Source organism: Monomorium pharaonis, chromosome 2 (assembly GCF_013373865.1).
Source record: "Monomorium pharaonis isolate MP-MQ-018 chromosome 2, ASM1337386v2, whole genome shotgun sequence".
Taxonomy (NCBI): domain Eukaryota; kingdom Metazoa; phylum Arthropoda; class Insecta; order Hymenoptera; family Formicidae; genus Monomorium; species Monomorium pharaonis.
Window position 1 is genome coordinate 7,355,900 of NC_050468.1, and position 25,702 is coordinate 7,381,601.

Sequence of the window (25,702 nt, forward strand, 5' to 3'; positions counted from 1 at the left end):
TCGTCCCGTTGCGCTCCCGTTTCTCTTACCCACTCTCACATACCGATCATATTCCCCTCCCGTTCGAATTGGCGAACCGTTTTATTTTCCGAAACCGGCAAGTAGGCCTGCGCATAGCGCAATTAGGCATGGCTCAGGCGGGAGCGATGTGTCTCCGCGGAAAATTGATCGTTTCCGCCGTTTCCCTCACTCACTCTTCACCGTCCACGAGACGTTCGCTTATTTTCTACGGCGGGACGTTCAATGGGGCCCGACGCATTTTCGTCTTTCCTTCTCTCTCCCTTTCCTTTCCCCACCTCATCCCCTCCCTTTTATGTCTTTCTTTTTCTAACTACCAGTCATAATCCTAACGGAATACTCTCTAATATATATAATGTACATTTACATATATATATGTATATATTTATATATAATAGCCGATACAAATATCACATGTGATCACCTACTGCGCTCGTTACACGAGCTCGCTACACCTTGTACAAAACGTCGAGTCTTCGGAATAAACCAGCGCGTCTCGACTTCTGGGAGACTCTCGCGGTATAGGTGATTAGTCTCAACTTTCGATGAAGATGCCTTTTTCTTACGGTTCTCTTGTTTTCTTATTTTCAATCTTTTTTTTTTGTTTTTTTGTTTTAATACGTAATCTCTGTATTTTGTCGTCAAGGACAAGTCAGGTTCCTAGAATCGTATACATTTCGCGTTCGTACTCGTTTCTTCTTCTCGACGGTGTCTCGCGCGTGATTATCGATTATTCTCCGTCGTTGATAACGTTCTACGCTCGCACGAGGGGGTCTCGCTTAAAAATTACTAGATTTAAAAACCATGTACACAATCACATCCCCGATGAATAGGGTTTTTGGTAGACAGGACACGAGCTCCCGCGCGTGCTGAAGCGTGTTTCGTACGCGCGTGTGTGCCGCGGTGTATTTTTTTTTTTACGCCCGTCTCTCACGCGATGCAATCGATACGAACGACTCGTGGCACGAAGCGTGTTTACGCGGCGCCGTGTAATGCGGGGGTACGAGATATTTTCCGAGAGAGAGAGAGGAGTGTGTGGAAAGCGGTCGGAAAGTTTCCCGCGTCAGGTTTCGACGGACAGCCACCGAGGAAATGCTTTATGCAACGCGGTACACCGTGCTTGTTTTCAATAAGATGATCAATAGGCTGCCGACCTTTCGAAGATGACGATGGTTTGCATAGAGCAAAGAGTGCAACATCGCGCGTTACAAAAAAAGAAAACTGATCATTTACCGACATCGAATGTACATGAATATAGGAATTTTTAACAGCTTATTAGCCTAATGGTTCTCCGTTTCGTTGTCATATTTCCTTTATACCGATAGAAAAGGGAGCATAATGTCTGCGGGCGATCATCGTCCATCTTGGCGAAAACATCGGAAACATAGCGACCATGATAATATAAGAGGAGGAAAATGAGAAGAGCAAAAAGGAAAAGAAGAAAAAGAAGAAGAAATGACGCCGAGAGAAAGAAACGACAGCTATGCAAGCGCGCTCTTCCTTACAATTACACAAGTTCAACGGCAAAAAAGCTGTGACTATACAAGAATATTAACTATCGTATTGCACTCGCTCCTCTCTTTTGCACTTCCTCTCTCTTTTTCTCGCACGCATCTTTCCTTTCTTCATTTTACTTTGTAATATAAAATATTCCCTTAAAGATTTTCCCATATCTCTCCTCGGTCAAAATCACACATAATAAATCACATTGTCATAATATGTTAATACGCGCAGTTATATAAGTAGAAATGTATACGCAACGAGATATAGAATTCTGGAAAAATGATTTTTGCCGACCCACTTGCCCCCGCATTTTTCTCTTTCTCCCTCTCTCCCTTTCCTTCTCTTTCTCACTGCGTCTGGCATTCCCTCAGAAGAATCATCTTGCGTACTTTTTCCGTTCACACTGTCTCTCGTTACATGTGTTACGTGCGCACGCACTCGTCTTACGTTACATATACGAAGAAATGTCAATAATCATCGACAGTAAATCCCGGCTAAAACATAGAAATGCCGTCGCATGCCTGTATAAAATCCTAAAAATACTATTCCCTATCATGAATTGTGTTGTTGGATGACATTAGTGACTGTGCGGTGACTGTTTTGTTGGCTCGTTTTCTTTCCGTTCTTTTTTCTTTTTCGTATTTTCCTCTTCGATGCTCGACACCTCGTCGCAAGAAAAGTTTCATCCCCGACGGAACGCACGTATCCGTTAATAGCCGTGTCAAAAAGTCAAAGGGACTGTTCTCTCTTTTTTTTTTCTTTTGATATATCGCGTAAACGTCAGGAAAATTCGATTCGAAACCGGGAAGACTCGATTTGCAGTAAATCGGGGAAGATTATACGAGCGAGGCTCGAGAATCGAGCGCTGATCGAAATCGTCATTCCTTTTAGGCCCCGAGATTATCGTCTGCCTATAAATATATGCGTCTACTGATTACTTGTGTTTTGTGAGATGTATCGTTTTGCTTTCTGAGGAAAATGCGTTTATATACGCGTACTTGACTTTTCCCACTCAATGAATTTTTCTTGCTAGTTCTTACTTGCCCTTTCTTCCGTTTCTTATTGAGATTACAACACACGGGCATATATTCGGACTCTTTCTTAATTTCGGGCTTTGTCTTGTCTATCGTATGCCTGTGTACCTGTATACGTGCGCTTGACGGCTAGAAATGTAGGTATGTACCGCAATTTAGAAAATGTCTCAGAATTGTAAATCGCACCTGCTACCGAGTATCTCAACGAGTGCGTTGGGTGGTGTCTATGTGTAGATGTGTGTATGTGTATGTATTAATATATGTGTATAAGTGCATCATGTACATGAAAAGAGACACGGAAAAGGACGGACGCCTCTTAATACACTGCGCCCTTGATTTTGTTTATTTAACTCGTTGCACGATTTTTACAAGTCTTTAAATATGCCAAAGGTCACTTTTTAAAAATATAAGTTACATCGTCTTTATTTTTTCTCATTACTCTTTCGTTCTCACGCATCTTATCTTTCTTTCTCTTTCTCTTTCATTCTCTTTCTTTCTTACCTCTTATTTATGCACTTTCACTCTTGTTCATTCGCACATTGCCACCGATGCTTCTGTATTCATAATAATTTCCTTTCTCTCTTTTTTCACTTTTTAATTTAAAAACTTTTCCTTTCCTATTTTCTCTCTCCCTCTCTCTCTCAGTCTTCTTTTCGTTCTTGTTTCTTTTTAAGTTTTGTCATAAAATCCTTGTATATCATTAATAGTGTAATTTTTTTTCATTATTTCTATTTAACTTTGTTCTAACGAGAAAATTCCCTAAAAATAATATTAGTTCTATCAGTTCGATTATCGGTGTAGTATTTTGAATGTGCATTTAACAATACGTGACGTTTGCAATGCACATGTAAAACAAAATCAATAATTCGAATTGGACTTTGACACACTAGCTTTCGATATAAAAATGTTATAAAAAATAAATATTATTTCTAAATAAAATATTTCTTGTGCAGAAAAACTACGACAATATTAGTCAAAGAAAATTCATAAAAGATAGAATAATATTTAAGTAAAAGAAAATAACGTATAAAATTACAGTAAAATATTGATAAATAAAAGTGTTATAGACATCCTGAATTGTGACAAGTCATTAATTCTTTTTTTTTATAACTTCATAAATAGTAACACGTTAAATTTCTTTGACTCGTATATTCGGGGTAAGCTTTGAAATTTACATGATTACAGCTATCTAGCATTGCGTTTCGTCAGTGCCCTGTTATCGCGAGCATTTGTTATTAACATTATTAAAAGGGAACTTTTTACATCTCTCTGTCAATTTGCGTGTCATTTGCTACTCGTTTAAGTTTGTCTCGAAATTTGTTGGGGGAGGGGAAAGAATGTTTATACAAATTTCGCGACATTTGATAAAATTCATTCGTTTTTTAAATTTAATTCGTTTTTTTTTGCAAAGATGATCTAGTACGAGCCGCACCGCACTTCTTATGTTTGCCCTTCCTGTCATCCTCTCCCATTCTCTCACTTTCGCACACACACACATATATACACACGCACATAAACACACACGCATTTTTTCTTTAAAATCGTGTAATTTACAATTACTATACAACATGACTGAAAATACCTTAGACCACGATAATACAATTATAATCGTACTGTTTTTCAATTTTTTATTACCACTTAATTTTATGTATGCTTTTATTTTTTTTATTCCTCAGTATTCATCTTGTTTCTCTTGTACGCGAGTATCATAAAACATTTATGTTCACTTATCGTATCTCGTACACAACGATACTGCTTCTCCTAAAGTTCTTTAGAGTTTTCTTAAATACTTACATCTCTACCTATGTATAACGATTTCTCTACCTACATTTATATATATATATATATATATATATATATATATATATATATATGTATATATTTATATATATAATACTCTCTATATCTGTTCTCAAACACTCTTGGGCGCATACGCTCTATCCATTCGTCGATCTATAATATTCATCTGTCTATCTAAGTGCCTATCTAACGATTTAGCTATCCATCTATCTAAACGTCTATCAACTCTTTTATTCAAAGTATCCGAGTTTTTCTCTCGCCGTTACTTAATTGCTTGTGCCTCTATCTCTGATCTCGTTTGTTTAGCGATATATATCTACAGAACTCGTTGGTCGCCTCGATTGGAAATGCCGGAAACGCACGACAAAGACCTTTCGCCGGGAAAAGTCCTCCCCTTTGCGATATCGGCTCGTTACTTTTTCTTCAACACTAAGTCTAAATACCCAGGGTAAACGGACCCAGCGTAGAGACACACGAGCCTGAGGAGCAAATTATACATGCGTGGACTCTGGCTCTAACAAGAACCATTATCTTCAGTTACTTTCGTTCCAGCGGTCGGCATGGAATTTAACGAGAGGTCGTCGAGGTCAGAGACGAGACTTTGCATCTTTCGCGCGCGCGCCCATTTCTTTTCCCTTGTACTACCGCGTACTTTTAATTACATCTCGCCCGTCGGAAAAAAAGATCGGGGATGAGGAGGGGGGAATGTCGCGAACGCGACGACGACCACAGTATTCGAATATGGCTATCAAAAAGACGTCTGGCTTCATGGCCGTTATATCTTAAAATTGTAAATGCTACATATATATATATATATATTTATTTATTTATAATTAATCGTGAACATGGTAAAACAAATAATGAAATATTGAAAAAATTGCACAATATACAAACTTAGTGTTCGACTTATCTTTTCCTCCCTTCAATTCTCCACCTTTCAAAGTTGGAATACCCGTGGAAAAAAATACACACACTTACACGCACGCACACACTCACACGTAAATACACGCACGCATCGACGACCCACGCATAGACATAACACAGCCGCACTCGCATGCACATGCAAGCGTACAAACCGTGCCGACCTTTAGTCAGTCGGGCTTAATCAGTAGGTACGGTATATCTTTAGATTCTACGTGCGTATCAATTAATTAATTTGGCCACTGAACATTTAAAATTTAGTTATCTTTTTATATTTCTCCTCTCCTTGGTTATTTCGCATCTTACGGTCAGGTAAGATTAGTCTTCTTGAAGTTTCCTCTTTTCCTCGCTTTTGATGAATACGCGCCGCAACGATTTCGATTTATTTCGTACTTTTTTTCTTCTTCTTGTCTTTTCGACATTGTCGCCGGGATACTTGATTATTCCGTTGCACGCGATATCTTGAATATTAGAATTTTTCAGATCGATGACGAGCGAGACGAGCAATCTCCCATTGATGATTGTAGATCGTTGTAGATCAACGCGCTCGCGCGGATACAGCTCGACTGTAAATCACGCACGAGGCAGGGAATCGTTCGCGAAATATTCGGCTGCGTGAAAAGCGTACGAAAGTCTTATGCGGATTATACAGCCCGTAATATACTTGCTTATCTACATTGTTTCAATGAGTATGACGAGAATATTAAAAAATATATATATATATTTATCATTTGTATTCTGTTGAGTTTTTCATGATGATCGTTTCGTCGAGCGATCCCCTTACCGCGCGCATGTTCCGTACGATGCCTACAGTCGGAAAAGATCACGAGAGAAAAAGCCCCTTTACATTTCTCACAAGCATGCAAAGTTTCGAGATTAGATTTCTCTTTTTTTTTTTTGGTTTTCGTAAGAATAGAAAAGCGCTGCGTCAACAATGACGACCGAGTGGATTACCTGAAAGCTGGAGTGCGTCGGCATTTCAGTAAAAATCAGTAGCTGTAAGTAGCAAAGCGAAACAGTCGCGTTTAAGCTTCTCTTTTCGAGCGGGCTCCGGTTAGGTACGGTTAGCGCGGCGGCGGAATCGGCGGCGAGCCGCGCTGTAATTCGCATTGTAAATTCAGGATTAGCACCCGGCACAGCGAATCTTCGTTGCCGTCGAAACTGGTCGAAATCACGTATTCAATTACCACGCGTCGCGCCCGCCCCGATTCTCCGCTGCGTGAGAATGCGATTTCGATACGTTCCTACGAGAGAGAAAGAGACAGAGATCGCCGGCGATATCGCGAGTGCCGCGTGCGTTATTTCTTTTTTTTTTAGCCGCGAACGTCTCCGCGGAGTTCCCGAAAGGAAAAGCAGGAGAAAGAAAATAACGTTTGGCACCGAGCAAGTTTGTATTATTGTCCTCGCGAAAATCTACGTTTTTCTCTACGTTTTTAGTGCACGCGCGACGGCGCTCGCAATACCCGACAATCACGACGATAAAGACAAACGGTTTGTTTGTATATACGTACGTATAAAGTAGGAACGTATCTCTTTTTGTTTTATTTAACATTACAATTTCCTTCATTTATCGATGAATGAGCATCCGCATGTGCCGCGCGCCATTGACGGTCGGCGATTAACTTTAGGCTTTCCTTACACAGTCAGCTTCTCGCTTCTCAAAGACCTCCGGTTGTTGAAGTCGCAGCTTGAAATCTTCGACGGTAGCGCTGATCTTAAAATGTAACGAATTGGCAGTGATTGACGTCTCTCGTGCGAGACTTCCCAGGCGACTTCTTTGTTCGGCACTTTCCCCGGAGGCCCCCTTCCTTACTACAGTGGCCGCAATCTCTCTTCCGGATCTTTGCTGACCGTCGACGTTTCCGTCTTCTTAAATTCGCACGAATTAGCGGGGTCAAAGATTTGTTCCGTGCGATCCCCCTTTGGGATTAAAGACAAGTGTCGTTGATCACCTTTTTCTTCCCTTCTGATCTTACACGTCACAGGGCACTTCGAGGAAATGCATGTTATTATACATGTGACGTCTTTGGACTCTAACGAAGTGCAACTCCTCTCTACAACACACCATCTGATTACTCGTCAAGCTTTCTTTCGAATCATTCCCGTGGATCGTTTTAAACATAAACTCGATTGTCTCCAAACGGCGTCTCGCTGATCATCGATCTCCTCAAGTGAACCCTCGAAATGGGTTTTCGCGTCAGTGACGAAGTCTGACGAAATCTCGAATACCTAATACAGCTACTTTCGTAGATCCCTCTCTTGATGTTTGTTCATCAAGCCTGGGGCGTACGATAATCGACCGCCCTACTACTTGCAGCATACTACTAGGTGACCTCGAAAAATGCTAGGATCGCGTGAATTTCGCAATGCAAAATGTCGAAGACCTCCGCGATCTTTACGAGGAAGAGATCTCAACGGTCCCAACCGCGGAGTGCGACGCGCGGCTGGGACCGCTCGCGGAGACGATTGATTACACGTGTCTCTTCATGTGGAGAGCTAGATGGTCGCTGCGGGAGAAGCATCGGTCGCAATGCCGGCACTTGAACGGTTTCGCGCCGGTGTGCTTGCGGTAATGACGCGTCAATTCGTCTGAACGCGCAAATCGCCATTCGCAGCCCTCCCAGCTGCACTTGTACGGCTTCTCCCCTGAAACAGAAGGAAGAAAAGCCACGTTAGCGAATCTTGTAGGACGCTTAATCCTCCAAGTGGTCGTCACGGAGCCACTATAGAATTCTAATCGGCGTAAAACGCGTTTTGACGTTCGTGATAAGGCAGCAATAAACAGACACGATTTTTAATGAAATCCACAATAGAAATTCAATAATAATTTTTTGGTTTGTACAATAATAAATTAATAAAATCTAAAATTAAAGAAACCAAAATAAATCTTTGAATATTACTCGTTAAGCTTTCAATTTACAGATTTATAGTAGATTAGAAATAGGTAGATAAATAATAAGATAGGTAATAATGCAATTTTCTTCTTATAACTCTGTAGATTAAAAGATTATAGATTAGCATATATTATTCCAAACTGTGAAACATTGCACTGAACTAAGCTATAAATTACATATGCCTAGTTTCCGCAAACTGCCATTGTCAATCGGCAGTTTGCGCCAAACATTACGCCGGATAATGCCCGTTTGTACAGAGATAAGCAGAACCACAGAGTATCAGTCTCCTACTTGAGAAAGCTCGTTCGTCCGACGTTACGATCGAGGTACGCCGTAGGGGCTTCCTTGATCGCAGGACAGTAAACGTACCGCGATAGGCATGAGCTTACAGCGAAGCGATTCAATAGATTTCCGCGAGATGATACGCGAGGATTGGCCGTTATTATCCTCCTAAACAGAACTATCAAAGACAATGAGTGGTATCTAATCGTCGTCAACTGCGACGAAACGCTCCCCTCCCCCCTCCACCGCCAACGAATTCGCGTCCAACTGTCGACACAATGGTAACCGCGCGTTGGCACGATGACACGATGTAAATCCCCGTGTCGCAAATCCCGGGGTAATCCCGTGGGATCCGCAACGAGGCGATTGAATTTGATTTAAAAACCCTAAAAGTTCCGCCGCCCGCCGGAATGTTTTGCGACACACGTGTGAGAAAACGTTAGGGACCGTCCGCGAAAAGCACGCGCGCGACTACACGCTAAGACAGAAAGATCTCGCGTTATCACCGCTCGTCAGGTGGTAGGAGAGACCTGTGTATTATATTAAGCCCGTAAATAATCTGTTCGGTAATATAGAAGGTGGCTGACGTTGATGAGGCCACGGCGGAGAAGAGACAATACGAGGTCACCACCTGTGGCGCGATGCTAGCGAGATTAACAAGCTGAGGGAGTTTCGCAGCACGGAAAGCGAAGGTAGGGAGGACGGGGGGGAGAGGATTGAATCGGAGGCTGTGTAGGAACGACTGTGCGAACCCCATACTAGCTGGTAAATCGTGGCCTGACAGGGAAAGGGTGGCTGGCGCCGCGCCGCGCCGCCCTCGCCGACGTATCGCGACTCATCGACCTTGCAATAACAAACGATTTCCATCCCTTTTACGTACACTCTAATACAAACTCGCGCACTGTTCTCTTTCATTTGATTCTCAATGTGTGCACTGAGTTACGATAATCTTGGCCCACAGTCGCGCGATCGCCGGATATTTTCGCAGATCAGCTGGCAAGTATGCGCGAGTTAATTCTGCCAGTTTATGACATGTTTCAAAATACGAGGGTAACGTCCGAGAATATCTGTGTAACAAAAGAGATTTGCACTTAACTAATAAACGAAATAGTGGATTATCCCCGTTGAATATATCTTTCGAGGAGTAATGAAGAATTATGGCTCCGCATAAAAAGGCTACGAGTGGGGAGGGGGGGGCAGGGGCTTTGTCTTCCTGATTTAAACTTTCGGAGTGTCCGTGCAGACGTGTCTCTTGTCGCGATCTAGATACGTCAGTTGTAAAGTACTTTGAGCTCGCACTGAAATACGATCTTCTATTATTTTTGTCAAGGAACGAAATTTGTCGGGCATATCCGACTGCATCTAGGAACTGATGCGCGAGTATATTTCACAACACCGCCGTCGAGATAAAAGTAATACAAATGTGTGTATAAAACCCCGAAGAGAAACGTTTAACACGTCGCCCGCCCTCCCGCGGTTCTCATAAATCCGAAAAAGAGGCGGAATTCTCGACTCCACAAAGTGCTGTTTTTAGATTGCCGTGTCTGTTTGCGAGTTTGCGCAAAAGGCACAGCTGTAATTTAAATGTAGTGTTTTCTCATCCGTGTAACGCGCCGCGTCTGAAAAAGTATATGTAGTAGATTGCACCGTGATTCCGTCAGTCTCTGACAAAGATATTTTCCGTACGTCGTACGCGATCATTGATTAATCAAGAAAAATAAAAAATATACAAAACTATGGAATCAAAAAGAGAGAGAGAGAGAGAAAGAGATGTCATCATATAATGACATCTACTAATATGTAGCCATATGATAATTAATATTATTTCACAATCGTTAACTGTACGAATAATAAAAAATGGATTAAAAGAAAATAAAGAAAAATAAGAAAAAATAAGAAAGAAGCGTCTTTTTGCATTTTTATTTGTGAAGTTATTGTTCCCTGCACCGTAACACGATACAAATATTAACACATAATCTCAAGTCATTTTTTTGTGAGACCTGGCGAGAAGCATTAAAAAAAATATGTATACGAAGGATAATTTCTCGAGAGCTGAAACTTGTTTTCATCCCCTCCTCCCTCCCCCTTGACTCACAATAACTGGTGCAACTGACGTTTTTCCCGAACGACGTTCCACGTTCTCGCGAGAGGAGGAAGAGGAGGAGGAGGAGGAGGAGGAGGGAGATGAAGGGAAAAAATTTACACCGCGTTTCGGTCTCTTTCAAAGTTGTTCCGAGGGGGTATACTAGCCCCTCTTCACCACCGAGTCTCTCATCCCCAGTAGGAGGTGACGACGACAAATCCAGCCGGGACGTGGCGACGCATAACCAAATCCGTCCGCCCTCCCCCTCGCCACCGTTATTCCACCATCTGCACCTACCCTCGACTGGCTGTTTCCGGCGCCTCCGCCAACGACACCCGACATTCTACGAGGCCGCGACTCTGCGGAAAATACGGCACACGTACTTGACGTACCTCACACCGTTCATCCATCTCACCCTTTTGCCCCTCGCGTTTCGAGAAAACCAACCCCCAGATACCATCCGCTCCCCTTACCGGCTTGCTGTCCTCCGCAGCCAGCTAGAGAAATGGTGACACGAATGTGCCTGGTCCCCTTCTCCACCCCGCAGGGACGGGAATTGCGGGCTCGCGTCGGGAAGGAAATTCCGGGGACGATAAGGATAAACCGCCACGGAATGGAAGGTGCCGGCGGCGCATGTATTACAAGTAGCCTCGCTGGCGAGGAGAAAAATTGCCGTCGACTCTACGAGTCGTCACGGCGACGAGAGAATACTCGCTTAAAGTTTCACAAGGTGCCGACGCGGCGCGATTCCAATTATCGACCCGCATGATGTGAATTCACGCCGCAGTCTACAATGTTAAATTCATAGTGTGTTGAATTACACCCAATTTGATTTATTTTCAATCATTCCAATAGGTCGCCATTGCGCTCCTACTCAATATGTCGCATGCTCGGTATAATTTAATTATTAAAACTAAATGGCGTATTAAATAATTTAACTCGGCAGATGTGTTAAGTTTGACTCGGATTTAGCTTATTATTTACCGGGTGTACCAGTAAACATTGCTTACACTGCTTGAAACTAGGTAATTCAATCACAGAAATTTAATCACCACAGGTTGATTAAATGAGGTTATTCTTTTAACTACATGTTTTCTGTTAAAATAATTAATTTCGACACTTGTCGGGTATTTAAAAGTAACAAAATGTTATTTAATTCAAAGGATTATCTTAAATTTGATTTTTTAATATTTAACAATGTACACATACCGAATATCGTATTTACATTTTGAACAAGTAAATTCGGTAGCTGTTGTCATTTTAAAAAAATCTATTAAAGTTGCGAATTAGGATTTAACGAAGTAACACCCATTGAATCCAGAAATATATTCGCCCATACGCATCTTGTTGCCGCATCCTCGGCAACGGGAATTGTCACCGTAGCTCTCACTGGACGATAACGAGGAGCTGATTGTTTCGTTCGAGAAGCCATCGGGAATCGAGAGAGAGAGAGAGAGAGAGGGATCGAGTGCGTTTGCGAGCTACGTACGCGCCGCTCGCGTTCGCGGGAGGTAACGCGATTTTTGCAAAAATCCCGTGCGCCGGCTATGCGCACGCTTAATGTTCGATTTCACGGGCGAATTAAATTTTGCGTAGCCATGGCGACCATGGCGTAACGCTTTACACGACCGCAGGCGTTTATCGTGAACGCGTGCCCGGTCTCCGGCCCGTTCGACGCGCATGGGCATATCACGGCCGCGGGTTGGAAATACACGCGAAACGACATGTACGTGCAACGGGCATTGCGCATTTTATCGCCGCATAATGGCCTCCCGACGGTTCGTTACCACCTACGTAATAAAGCCATATTAAACAAGATGGCTTAACGCGTTAAACCCTCTCGTCCCGTCCCACCTTCTCGTCCGGTTCGCGCGCGCGTCGACAACGAATGCCGCTAAACGACGTGGCATGGAAAACCGCCGCTCGTACACCCTCGCCCGTGCTACTCCAGATATTTTTAAGCGTGCGTCAGGTTGCACATTCCGCTCCTCCTTCTGATTTTCGTGTCGATAGCAAAGGCTAAATTTGCAGAAATCCGTTTCCTAGGTGGAAGAAATTACGCGTTGAATGATACCGGTTCGTGCCTTTGCAAACTCGAATTTTTGAAATCTCTTGAGTTTGCACTCCCGTTTGATTTAGTTCGGGAGAAAAAAAAAACCATGTTTTGATAAAATAAAAAACAAATTGATGATTGATCTTAGAGTAATTATGTCGACGAAAAGTTAATTTTAAATTAAATAAGCTCGTTGCCAGGAAAGATATGGAAATTATCACGAAACAATTACTTTCGGTATTGTTACAGCAGCCATTCTGCCATAGTCAGCTTTTGTCGGCGTACGTTCTCATGCAGCGTTAAACGTTAAGTCATTAATTTACGGTAGCATATAATAGATTTAGACGGGTTGATGATTTCAGCCGTTTGCATGCCATATTATACATAAACACCGCGAAACTAATGCGATTAGTTTATACCTCGCGCGAAACGCATAACATATTAGATATTGTTTGCCATGAATATCGCGTAAAATCACCGGCAGCTTCGATCGACGAAATATATCAGAAATTCATCGAAACGAGACGCAATGCAATTATGAGCCCCCTAAAGAGGCGGTTTTGTCCCGTTTTGATAAGTGGATCCTGCATGCGATATAAGCAATATTATTATTGCGTGAGAGAACAATGCACGCTCCGGTAATCCGCGTTTTATTATCGCATAATGACCCGCCTGTTGTCGACGGTGCCTCGCCGTTTCTACGTAATAGAGCGGTATTAAACAAGCGGACTTAAACACTCCGTTAAAACGCGTCCCCGACGCATTCTTTTTCATCCCTCTGCACTTCTTCATCCGTTGGAGGAGTTGCAAATAGCGATGTAAATCCCCTGCAGTTCTTGGGCCTTAATAATTATTTTTAATTCCCACTCGCCGTCTTTTGACAATAAAATCATCATTGAAATATCAATGAGATAGTGTGTAACTCGTATTTTGTTTCATTAGTGTCGCAACGTAACTTTACGTCATTACTTTTATATTCATAGAACACTTTAACACACTGAAAAAAAAAAGCTAGATACAAATAAATATTTTTTTGAATAGTGCCAAGAAAATATTTTATAGAAAATGAATAATATTTATTTCAAACGAGTAATATTTTCTAAATTATAGAAAACTAGTACTTGTTTTAAATAAATATTATTGATTTTCTATAAAATATTTTCTTGGCACTATTCAAAGAAATATTTATTTAAATCTAGTTTTTTTTCAGTGCACGAATCAAGATTTCAATGCAATTTTTATTAATTGCATTATTAAAGTGATATATTCACGATACATTGGAAAATGAAATAAAATTTGGTTCGATATTATAAAACTTTCCTTGAGAACTTTTCCGCGATGTCGGAAAAATATTTTTGCAGACGCGCAAGAATTTTGCACGTAGAAAAAGTGCGATAATACTTAAATTATTATGCTGAGCACGTTACCCTTCTGTTCTTGTCCCAATAAACATTATCTCGTCGAGAAGAGACCGTCAGGGAACACGCAAAAATATCGGCTTTTACCTTTGCATGTAAACGAGTTGGAATACCGAATCGTCCTAAGTCTAAAAACGCGGCACGCTCGCGTGCTCGTGAATAACGAAGTTAGCGTCGTCGCGCCTTATACGGTATGCCGGAGCGTCCTTTCCGGCGGAAGGGCGATTTTTCTACGTCCTCCCTCTGCCAAGGACGACGACGTTACACCGGCGGGGGTCCGGGCGGCGGGTCGGTATTGCGTCGATATGTCAGTCCGTCCTGGCAACGTGTGCTCGTCGTCTTTGCATTTTATTAAGTCCGCCGCCGGCGAGGATGTATAGGGTACCTTCCGTCATGTCGCCGAGGGATAGGACAACCGGAATTTATGGGCGAGGATTCCGCCCCTGAGTCCGCCTTTTACATCCGAGGACATTTTGCGCGAAAACGTTTCGGCGAATAGCGCGCGTCTAATACCGGAGGCCATCGCGAGCACCCGCGTGACGGATCGCCCGAGGGACGGCCGACTCGAGATTTTTCCTCGTGGCTCCTAGAAAACTCACCAAGTCGCGGGGATGGAGGGGAGGAGGGGGGGAGGGGGGGGGAGCGATATACTCTTTCCCCGCGATACTTATCGCCAGCGACTTCGCCGACGAGTTTCGCGCGGACGTTTCGTTACTCGCCAGCAGCGCGAACTTTACGGGGCGATCGACGGCCGCCGATCGATCTATTTCTGCTCGAGAAACGACGTTGTGTAAAAACTTCTACCCGGGACAGAAACGTATTACCGAATTTCGACACCGCGAAATAACTCGGCTGGCGAATAATTCGAGAATACGTAAAAGCCAATGATTGCGGAAAAAGTTGACTCTTCGGCGACGCCGCGACGATGGCTTTTTACCGAAGTATTAATAAGTAAAGACGAACTGAAAAATAACAACAACGATATCCTGCGTACTGCTGTCGTTGGCTTCTGAGAAAATGTAGCAGTCGCAGATGAATTTATTCCGTACAACTTACAATATATTTCGTGATACGCGATGTCAACGTATACTCTTCGTGTTTTATCGATCTTACAAATAGGCAACGACTCTGAACGAATAAATTCTCCATTTTCTGTTCTCGAATTCTAGTTTTAGAGGGAAATACGTTGAAAACTTATCTTTTTAGAAAGAGACAGCCGCGTCACCGCGAGCAAGTAAGAAAGAGGAACGCTTTCTTCGGAGAAATATCGTGCGCTATAAAAGAGGAAATGCAAGGTATCTCTTTTACAAAAAGATTTTGCTTCATGCCCCCTGGGAAGAGAGATACGATTTTCTGGCACCGCCAGCATAGTACTCGTACTTTACATTAGTCGCTTTTATGCACCTCGCGTTTCGCGTGCAATCTGAGGAATTCCTCGTAGTGACGCGTATCAAATTACGAGACGTATTGCACCCGTTTCTTTTTCGCATACTGAATTTCGGTGGAGCGCGGGGTTTTCTTTTTTTTTTTGCGAGACAAGACAAGGATAGAAACCCGCCCCCTGTTGCCGGGGATGAAAAACGGTGGGAGTAAGAAAGAGAGGGGTTTTCCTTTCAAGAAATATTGTGCGCTATAAAGGAGAAGATACGCTTGTACTTTATTCACAAAAAGATTTTCATTGCCCCCGCCGGCGAAGGAGATGAGATTTTCTGATAGCGCGGCGTACGGTTGCATATTCAAAGGCGTTCTCCGCGCGAATCTTTCGGCATCTAATGGCGCGGAGCGCCGTTCGATGCATTTGCGAAAATTCAATCGAACGTAATCGCGAGAGTACCTGCTTGAATGGCAAACAGAGCAAAAATTTCGACCAAACTGTTCAAAAAAAGAACGTATTGCGCGATAAAGACATCGTTCCGCTTTAAAGAAATGCGCAGTTCATCTTTTACTGGGGAGAAAAGAGAAAAATAGAGAGAGAGAGAGAGAGAGAGAGAGAGAGAGAGAGAGAGAGAGCACTCAGTGAACTTCTCTGTGATCACGGCACCGAATTCTGGTTTGCATCCAAAAATACTTGGCAGAGGGAAGTTTCTTGTTGCGTGAGAGGCTTTAATATATCAGAGACCGTCCTACAGGATTGCGTGATAGATCGTTCGAAGGCTAGACGTTCCCGACGTAAGAAGGGTCCACGGAAAACAGCGCAGTTACCCCTACCTACAACGCGAGGGGAGTGGGTGGCATTTTATTTTTTTCGGCATTCCACTTCGGGAGGGTGATCCGGGATTCCTTCTCGAGGATCGCATGGAGGTCCGAGAAAATTTTAGCGAAGCGATATCGCTTCATATTTACAATCAGTTTTGAACAGGCAGATTTTGCGAACGACGGGTTCTTTTTGCGGGTACGAGGTAGCGCGTTGTAGAAAAATGATAAATGAGAGATTTCTTCCGGAAGCATCCACATGAAAATGGGCGTACGATCGTTCGCGAAACAAAACGCACAGTAAGGTGAAAAGAATATAAAAACTCGCACACTCGGGTATCGATCATACGTCTCTCGTGAATTTCTTTATTATATTTTATTGTGTTAAATCGCATGTAAATTATCAGAAATCAAAATTATTACGATCTGTATACGATCGTTCGCACAGTAATTCTTCCAAACGCTTTATTATTTTATTTTGAAGTTATTTAACTTTGCTGTTTTGTTTTGGTTTATTTGTTTCCTCAAAAAATATTTTATTTTCCTATTAATATTTTATTCATATTTTTTTCTCTTTGGTTTATTTGTTTTGGTGATTTGTGATTTCGTTTGTTAATATAAATCTTTCTTCTGTGAAAATTTTTTATTTGTTATTATTTTTTTAGATCTTTCTAATCGTATCGACCGAAACGATGTATACAATATATAGAAAATTCAAACAGAACAGCAAGGTTAAAACAGAAATTTATAGTTTTACTAATATTATGTCACAAAGTCACAAATGTAACGAAAAATGATGCAAGAATAAGAGAGATCAAAGGAGATACATATACTTTTGACATAAAAAGTACACGAGACTCTTTACAGCGTTACTTTTCGCGCCGCGTCTCCGTGACGCATGTATAAAAGATTTTCATCGCGTGTCGCGAAACTGCCGGATGCGATTCGCATTTCGCGTGTTGTGAAGTGCGGTTACGCTGTCAACCGAAGCGAGAACTTTGACGACGTTTCCAATTGTTTGCGGTACACAACCCCCGTCGCGGCAGACGGATCTAACTTTGGCGCGATCATGTGTTTCGAGCAGTGCCCGAGGTGCGATTCTATGTGTGCCGTGTACATGTGTGCGTAGCATAGTCGCTTCGGGGCGAACGTACGTTACAACAACGTACGTTACGCAAGCGTAAGTAATCAAGGAAATGATCTGTGCCGATACGGAATATCGGAATGCCACTGGAAATCTAATTGAACGCTATTTATAATACACCGTATCGATATTGTTAAAAGCAGTCTGCGAATTTCGTGCTGAAATATTTCGCAATTCGGAATGTAACGTGAAGGTATACATTGTGCTTGCAATGAAACGTTTGGAATAAAACCTATCGGTATTCCTTTATTACGACGTACGCGCGATTCGCCAGCAAGTTTCTACCACGGACGAATCTCTAGAAATGAATTCTACAAAATTCTGCTATTCGGTTCGCGTAACGGAGCTTTCCAAAGAATTGCGAAGCGTTTTTATTTCTATTCTCTGATACTCGAATTACACGCAATAATCGATTACCTGCCAGTACATCGGTTCATAACGTTCGCTCACGGTAAAACGCGCTCCAATATAAAATAAGCGACTTCCCCGCGTAATTAACCCTGAATTAATTACATTGACCTAAATTCGACTGAAGGTAAGCTCTTTCGGGAAATGTGATCGCGATCCGGTTGCGACTTTCCAGCTGCGAAAATCGATGGCTGTTGTGTACCGCATTGGAGCAGCACGGCACACGGCTGGCAACATCTAAGATTTAACATCGACGAGATATACAGGGGAAAGGGGAAGATCGCTCTCAACCACAGGCGCCTGCGGTCTCTCGCAGGAGCGGGGAGCTCGGCGAGATGCAGCTGAGACTTTGAGCTTGCGGTTTAAACGTAAGAGGAGACGTGTTCAATTGCGCAGATGCACTTGGCTCGCGGGAATACGACGGCGGCGACGACGACGACGACGACGACGACGAAGAAGAAGGCGGACGGTGTGTCGCCGAGTTCAGTTTCTCGAGCCATTATTTACGAATCGCATTACCGCGATGCACCGCGACCAGAAACTTTTAGTAATGGAGTACAGGGCTCGACGACGTGCCGCTTACCAGCGTGCCTCCCCTCCCTCCCTTCACCACCGGTCGTCTCCTCGAATCAATGTACCGACAAATTTCGGATCACCCGTCGTCGCGACGCAGTTGTTCCTGCGTGCACCGGCACCCAATGTCTGCGGCGAAAAATAACAGGCTCGTTTATATGCGAAATACCGCCGACGCGTAAATCACGACGCGGTATCGGAGGATATCGTCCGGTGCGCACAACATCTATCGCATACGAACGTGTCAGAGGAGGAATGTGCACGTCGATGTATTAATAGCTCGCAATATGGATCATTTTCACTTCTATTTTGACTAAGAATTTATGCAAATTCTACACACAACCCGTTGCGCTCGTGTCACATATCAATCTTCTCTTTAATAAACACCACGCTTTTCATTGCTTTCGCCAAAAAAAAAAAAAAGCGTGACGTATCCGTGATCGATGTAGATGTATTTGAAATAATCCAAATATTAGCAAAATGAGAAAGGCGACAGTAAGCGATACAATTGATACCCGTAGAGGAGAGCGATACATTTCCCATGCAAGCGTTGGGAAACTTAAGAAAGTCGTTCCGCCCGTTTTGCAAATTTATTTCTTGCCTCATTGTAATGTTTTAACCGGGCGATTGCGCCGGCCCGTTTTCTTTCGCGCTTCGGACCATTCGCCAGGCATAAATCACGGATATCCGTTTGCGCGGAAATGCGCTGGATTTATGGTTAATTCGATTATACCGCCCTCCCGACGGCTGGGATACCTTCGGGTCCCATTGTTCGCGGATACACCGACACGTCCAAGGAGAGAAATGCAGAAGTAATGTATATAAGCAGACTGTTTTCGACAGCGCGGATTCATCGTCGCGAGTTACGTTGATAAATAAGTTCCCGGGGCTGTGTGTGCGCCGCGCCGCTCTCGTTCCATTCTTCGTTTGATTTAAGATCGCGGAAAGCTGCGCGTCTCTAAAGCGCTCTCATGTTAAATTATTATACTTTGGCTGACCTACTTCGATCTTCGTACGTAATCTCGACTGGTTCCTTCTCCCCCCCCCTCCCCCCTCTCGATCGTAACTGCCACCCCCTGTATTCCTCGATCCGTTAAAGCAAAATTCTCAATCGTGTATGAATATACATGTACACGTGAAATACGTATTATCATCCTCGAGTCATTTATATCTCCATTTTCGTCTCTTCCTTCCCGTTCTACGCAGATTCGAAAATATTATATGGAGGAAAATATATCTTCGATAAAACGGTGCTAAAAAGGTGCAGCCACTGCATGACGTCGAAAATAGGTCTTATCAAACTTTGTTGATTGCATAAGTACATTTGCATTTATAAATTGATCAAGTGTCTTTGCATTGCGTTCTAATAGGGGTTTTTCCTCGAGAACAAATACTTTTCTATTTTTGTAAACCGAGGAACGCTAACGTTTCATTTCCTGCGCGAAATCGTGCGATTGTCGAGCTCAAAGAAGGAATAAAATCGCTCTTTCTCATATATGTTGACTATCCACTTTCCGGAACGAAGTGAAGGACTGTTAAGTGTCCCAGGCGAAGCGCGCACGATCGGACTCTCGCATCGTCGAAGGATCAAAGTCCTGTCCGCGGCGCGCGACGCGAGAACAATGACGTTCGGAATGGAATTCCAGAACGGAAAGTCCCTGTAATTGGAAATCTCTCTCTTCCTATCCTTCCGTCCCTCTTTTCTCTCGCCCGCTATACACGAAGCCGACGTGAAGCTGCGGGACGGCGATCGATAGTTCCTTGACACCCGTGGGAAAATCGGATACGAGAGCCCTGCGAGGCTCCCACAGCGAGAAAGGACCCGCTCGAACAAGAACCTAATACGCGAGAAGGATAAGCATGATAAAAAAGAAGAATTAGTCCGGTTTTATTCTCGGTGAAGATACTACGAGGACAGAACAAAGAGTTTATCTGCGGATTTTTCTTCCGGTATTATCATTCCCATAACCGAGTTTTCTCCCGGTTTTTACCCTTTACGATTTATAATTAACGTAATTACGTGAGGCTTTCTTCTTCTTCGCACATTACACAAATTCCACGTAAATCTGCGCTGTGAGTGACGGTGAAAAATCGCGGCCGTTCCGGAAGCTTTCGCGGAAACGTTGCTCTCCGCTCAAATTAGCCTCTTTGCAGAAGGCCCAAATCCGTTAAACGTTTTAATTAACTTGTGGGTTTGAACAGTGTGATTTAGACCGGCCGGCGAGAAACCACATTTTGCATTAGTACGTAACGCAGATAAAAATGTAAAATCATCACGACATGCTGAACCAGCGAGATTCAAGATCTCTCTCTCTCTCTCTCTCTCTCTCTCTCTCTCTCTCTCTCTCTCTCTCTTTTCTCAGCTAAGATCGTTCGTTTTAAACGAGCTTCGCATGCAAAAATCAAAAGACTTAATAAATCGACGGACGTGCTTGGTATTTAATAGTCTGACTGCTTCATTAGGAAGGAATTAGCAAGCAGACACGTTGATTGTTGAGTCGTTTAATCGCGTCGCATCACAGAATCGGCACTAGGCTTGGGAATAATGTGATCCGATGGATATAGATGGGCATGTCGTCGTCGTCGTCATATAATATAAGACCAGACTAAGCGAAGAGACTAGATATCTCTACCGATCCTTCTCGGAATATCTACATATCGAGAGGCCTTCCGAAGGGAAACTTCGCCGATGGAATTCGTAACGAACCTTCACGTTGTCGTCTCGCGATCGACGATTCGCTTCGTTTCGTGTCTCGCTACCGCGAAGTCCTGTCCGCAAGGTAATTAGATTCCGTCGAGTGAGATCAAAGTCTACCGCCATTTCCATCCTCGCGAAAAGCTTCCCGTTTCTCCGAAGTTTCTCGATGCGGTCGTTTTTCTTCTGGCGGCGAACTCTCAGAGAGCGTGTCGCCGAACTTTTTCGACGACGGAATCGCGACGGAAATCTCCTCATGCAGCAGATGGATGTAATCAATAAGTACGGAAGTACCCGCGCAATTGTTTCTATCGCAGACTCCGAGAAAATTCGTGAAATATGTACATCTTCAAATTTGTTATTTCTTCTCTTATGTATTCTCTCATGCAATACTTCTTAAATAAAATTAATTAAATAATTATGTATACAACTGTAATATAAAAAGAATCTTTGATGAAATGTTTTTTAATGAAAAGTATTATTATTGGTATACATAAGAATTATGTCTTTAAAGAACTGACAACAAAAGCTTATTTAATAATGGTAGAAAATGCTTTAAAATGACTATAGTTTATTTCTTCTATTATATAGATACGATATAGCCATGTCTTATTCCATTTCTTACAAAGACTGCATATTTTATATGGGAGAAATGGATAATAAAGCAGAGAGAATCTTAAGAAAACTATTGTGCGACAGAGGAACGTTCAGTTCCGTAGCGGATGTGTTCGATACTCGTATGTAACACTGTACAGGTACAGATTGAGGAAGGGAAGAGAGGAGATAGGCGAACCAATACCCGAGGGCACAGTGCGCTTTTACACCTTTTTGGCCGTAAATGTCTCGAGATAAACGTCCTACGGCGTGCCGTCGTACATGTCGCGGCCGTCCGTCGTCTGGCGCAGCCGTTCTGCCGACAGGGGGATCCTTGTGTCAGGACGAATTCATAACAGAGTCATAATTGCGGGACGGGTCCCGCAGTATGCATAATCCCGTAGTTAGCAGTTCTGCTTAACGATCCGTGAGAAGCAATCCCGACGTACCTGCCATGTTGCAGGATGGAGGCGTCCCGGCCAACCCGGCCCTTATTACCACCCTTGCATTCCATCCCACTTTCTCTCTCTCTCTCTCTCTCGCTCTCTCACTCTCTCTCTTTCTCGTCATTTTCACAGGGTAGGGACCGCGTCTAAGCTATACATAGAAGGACAAGGTACCACGTACCACAAGGTACCGTACGTGCGACTGGTAGGACCGTAGGACCTGAATATGACGCAACAAAAACCATGGATAAAGAGCAAAGGGCCGAAAAGGAAGAGAAAGGGAAGGATGAGGAGGAGGAGGTGGAAGACGAGTTGTACATGCACGTTGGAAGAAGGGAGAAAGACGAAAGGGAACAGGAGAGTTCGTTAATTACAATCTCTCTGTCTGCCACCGTTCACCGCAAGCGACCACGAAGAGAATCGGAGGGAAGAGGACCACGAAGACCTATGGCAATATCGCGTTTGGACAGTGACGTGCACCGTCAACGTGGATCATGGAAGTAGCAAGGCGGATATTGCCACTCTTTAAGATAGAAGAGAACTTGACTCGTTCTGTTGCAAGAATTCTAACTAACGAAGAATGATTACCCTTCTTTGATAAGGTATCATATATAATAACAATATTAAATATTAATAATATATATAATAATAATAATTATATATATATATATTAAATTATATAAAAGTTTGATTAATTTATTTTTCGTAATTGCGATAGGTAACGTGTCTTTGTTTAAACATTAAAGAATAAAAGAACTTTTAATAATACTTTAGATATATTAAGCCTTATGAAAAGTCAAAGAGAAATATAAAAACTAACAGAGCAACAACCCAACAAAATTAATAGATTTAATCAAAACGCGTTAAACCGGTTTAATTTACACACATATTGATTTTTTAGAGAAGAATATATCCCTTCTATGAAAAGAGCATCTAGAAAAATGCTTCCAATGACAATAATCAATTAGAGAATCGTGCGCGAATGTTCTGACTCGATCGGAGATAAATGCGTCAGAGTGCGCGCGAATGAGCGCTACATTTGTCCGCTTTGTTTCGTCAGCGAGATGCCATCTCGCGAGCGCGTCGACACGAATAACGAAGCACCCTTAATTCGGTTCCCGTAATTAATTATACTCCCGTTGTTTTCCCGTAGCGGTAGAGCCCGGCAGCGGTTTGAAAAATCTGTTATAACTCACGCCCGATGCGTATATCCGCGCGTATGAACGCGCACGTATTCATTGCGCGCGTAACTCGTCGTAATCACGAGTTTAGCTTCATCGCGTCGCTCTTATGGACTATTTGGATTCACACGCGGCGTGTCGCGGCGGTCTATCGGATTATCTCGCGCCAGTGGCGATTTGAACCGACTGATTTATCGACAGCCCCGATATACACATCTGCAGCCTCGGATCAGCCACTATAGGTATAGACACAGAGCTGCATCGATTCACTCACCCGTGTGCGTCCTTTGATGGGCCTTGAGATGCGAGCTCTTGGTGTAAACCTTCTTGCATCCGGGGAATTGGCATTTGTGTATCCTGCGTTTCGTGTCGGGCGGACTGTGCTCGTTGCTCCTCGCGTGGTGCCTGTTAGTCACGGTGGTCGTGGCCGCGGTTGCGCCCGTGTGCGCGTGTTGCGTGCCGGCCACCGCGGGGAAGCCGTTCGCCGTGACGGAGATCAGTCTGTGAAAGGAAAAAAAAAAAAGAAAAGGCGACTTACTTCCTTTCATTGGATGCATTTTCGCTGCCGTTGCAATTAGCCCGTCTCGCGCGCGCTATCCGGGCGCGACATCCGCCCGTGCGGACCCGTCACGGCTCGCCGGCCGCGGGTTTAACGCGCGCGAAGTAGCGGGTAGCGTGATCGGTAGAACGGTTGAGTAATCGGCGCACGTCCCTCCCGTGCCTCGAAAGAAACACGAGCGAATCGAGAAGAGCGCAATTCCGCCGACGGGTTAATGATGGATCGCAGAAGCGAATTGTTTCTTACCCCGACGAGAACTTTTCGAGGCTACTTCCCGGCAACGTCGACTTTTTTTTAACGAGTCCGTGTCTCTCTCTTTCTCTCTCTCTCTTTTTTTTTGTGTAAATTCTGCAGAAAATTGTCGAGAACGAATTGAACGGGATAAGTCGACTCGGAAAGTACGGCCACTTTATATCAGGGAACGCCAGTTACAGTCAATCAAGATAATTTCCGAGCGAGACGTAACTGTACGGCACATCCCGTCTTTCGTTGGGCAAGTATCCGCGCATTAGCCGCATGTCTCTTTCAATTCTAAAGGTGCAATTAAGTTTTCATTAACCAGGAACAGCGGCAACTCGAGAGAGAGAGAGAGAGAGCTCAAAGAGGGACCGCTGGTCCGGAAGCAGACGTTTCTTTTGTCGACCTTTCCAACACGTAACGCGGGAAGAGAAGCGCGTACGATCATTCGGAGAAGTAAGTACGTGAATTTTACGACACTTACCTTGCAACACCCTGCGCGTTCCCAGCGGTAACCCTGACGATAGCACTCCTCCCGCCCGTGCCGTGAAGGTTGAGGTTGTGCACGTCGAGCATCGAACTCCCACTCGACGAGTGACTGGAGTTGGAATGACCTTGACCCGACCCAGGACTCGACGGCGGCGTCAGGATCTGACCTTCGCTTTCGCATCCGCTGTCCTCCTCCTCCTCGATCTCCTGTAACGGCAGAATGCAACGCGGGCATTATGCAACGAGATTACGATTAATAACGTAACGGGATTGATTGCACGGTCGGTGAGTCGCCGCCGGGGATCGCGTATCGGACGAGTTACGGCAGACAAATAAACCGACGAGAGTCGAATCACGCGCGATCTTGCGAACTCGTTACGTTCAGTCTCATTGCCTCAATGCAACATCGTATATTGATTCAGAAATTGTATTCGCGAGAGAATGACTTTGGTCAGATTAAAAAAATGTCTTTAGAAGTAATAGAATGTATATACAATAAATAAGAGCGCTTTGTTATATAATGTTCGCGATTATCGGTCTCGTCACGTGTGAAATTAAAGTTAAAAAAAAAAAACATTAATTGGATTTTAGAAAATATTTTCAGGATATAAAAACCGATAGTAATTTTCAGAACAAAAACTTCGCAATTTCCCGAGAATATTCCAATAATTTGGTGTTATAAAATGAATGAATAAAAAAATGTATTTCTCTTTTATAGCAAATTTATTCATGATTAATTTTCCAGATCGAGCACCAGATTTCTAATTGTGGTTAATTCGTGAAACGTTATTAATTGAAATAGCAACATACCTCGTGCTCCTCATCCTCCTCAAGGTCTTCGCTCGGTTCTTTTTTAAGAATGAGCGCCGTACAAGAGAGGGAGGGTGAGCTGTCCCAGGACAGTGCTGAACACGCCGAACTCGCCGAGGACATCGATAAGGAGTCAAGGTGACGATCGAGAAGATCCCTATCGCGGCCATTTTCATTATGATCGCCAGGGCTGAATTTAATATCGTCCAGACAGAGAGGATCCCTTTCGTCTGACGACGTCGTTACCTAGATTCATAAAGGAAAACAGCGTTTTAATTTCTTAAAATTGTATTAATTTCTCCTTTCAAAAAAATGAGGAAAGAGATAATAAAATTATCAACATTATGTATATCGGAATGAAATATAA

The 25,702-nt window shown here is 43.4% G+C and overlaps 1 protein-coding gene across 1 annotated transcript in view; it reads right to left on the reverse strand.

Moving 5' to 3' along the window:
- Positions 1-322: 322 nt before the first annotated feature.
- LOC118644293 (Krueppel-like factor 6) overlaps positions 323-25,702 on the reverse strand; it is a 335,384-nt gene continuing 310,004 nt past the window's right edge. Inside the window, exons 3-6 of the mRNA XM_036282499.1 lie at positions 25,336-25,581; positions 24,521-24,732; positions 23,515-23,741; positions 323-7,922 (exon numbers count right to left, since the gene is read on the reverse strand). Coding sequence (XP_036138392.1) covers positions 7,747-7,922; positions 23,515-23,741; positions 24,521-24,732; positions 25,336-25,581 — 861 coding nt within the window. The 3' untranslated portion in view covers positions 323-7,746. The remainder of the gene's footprint in view (positions 7,923-23,514; positions 23,742-24,520; positions 24,733-25,335; positions 25,582-25,702) is intronic.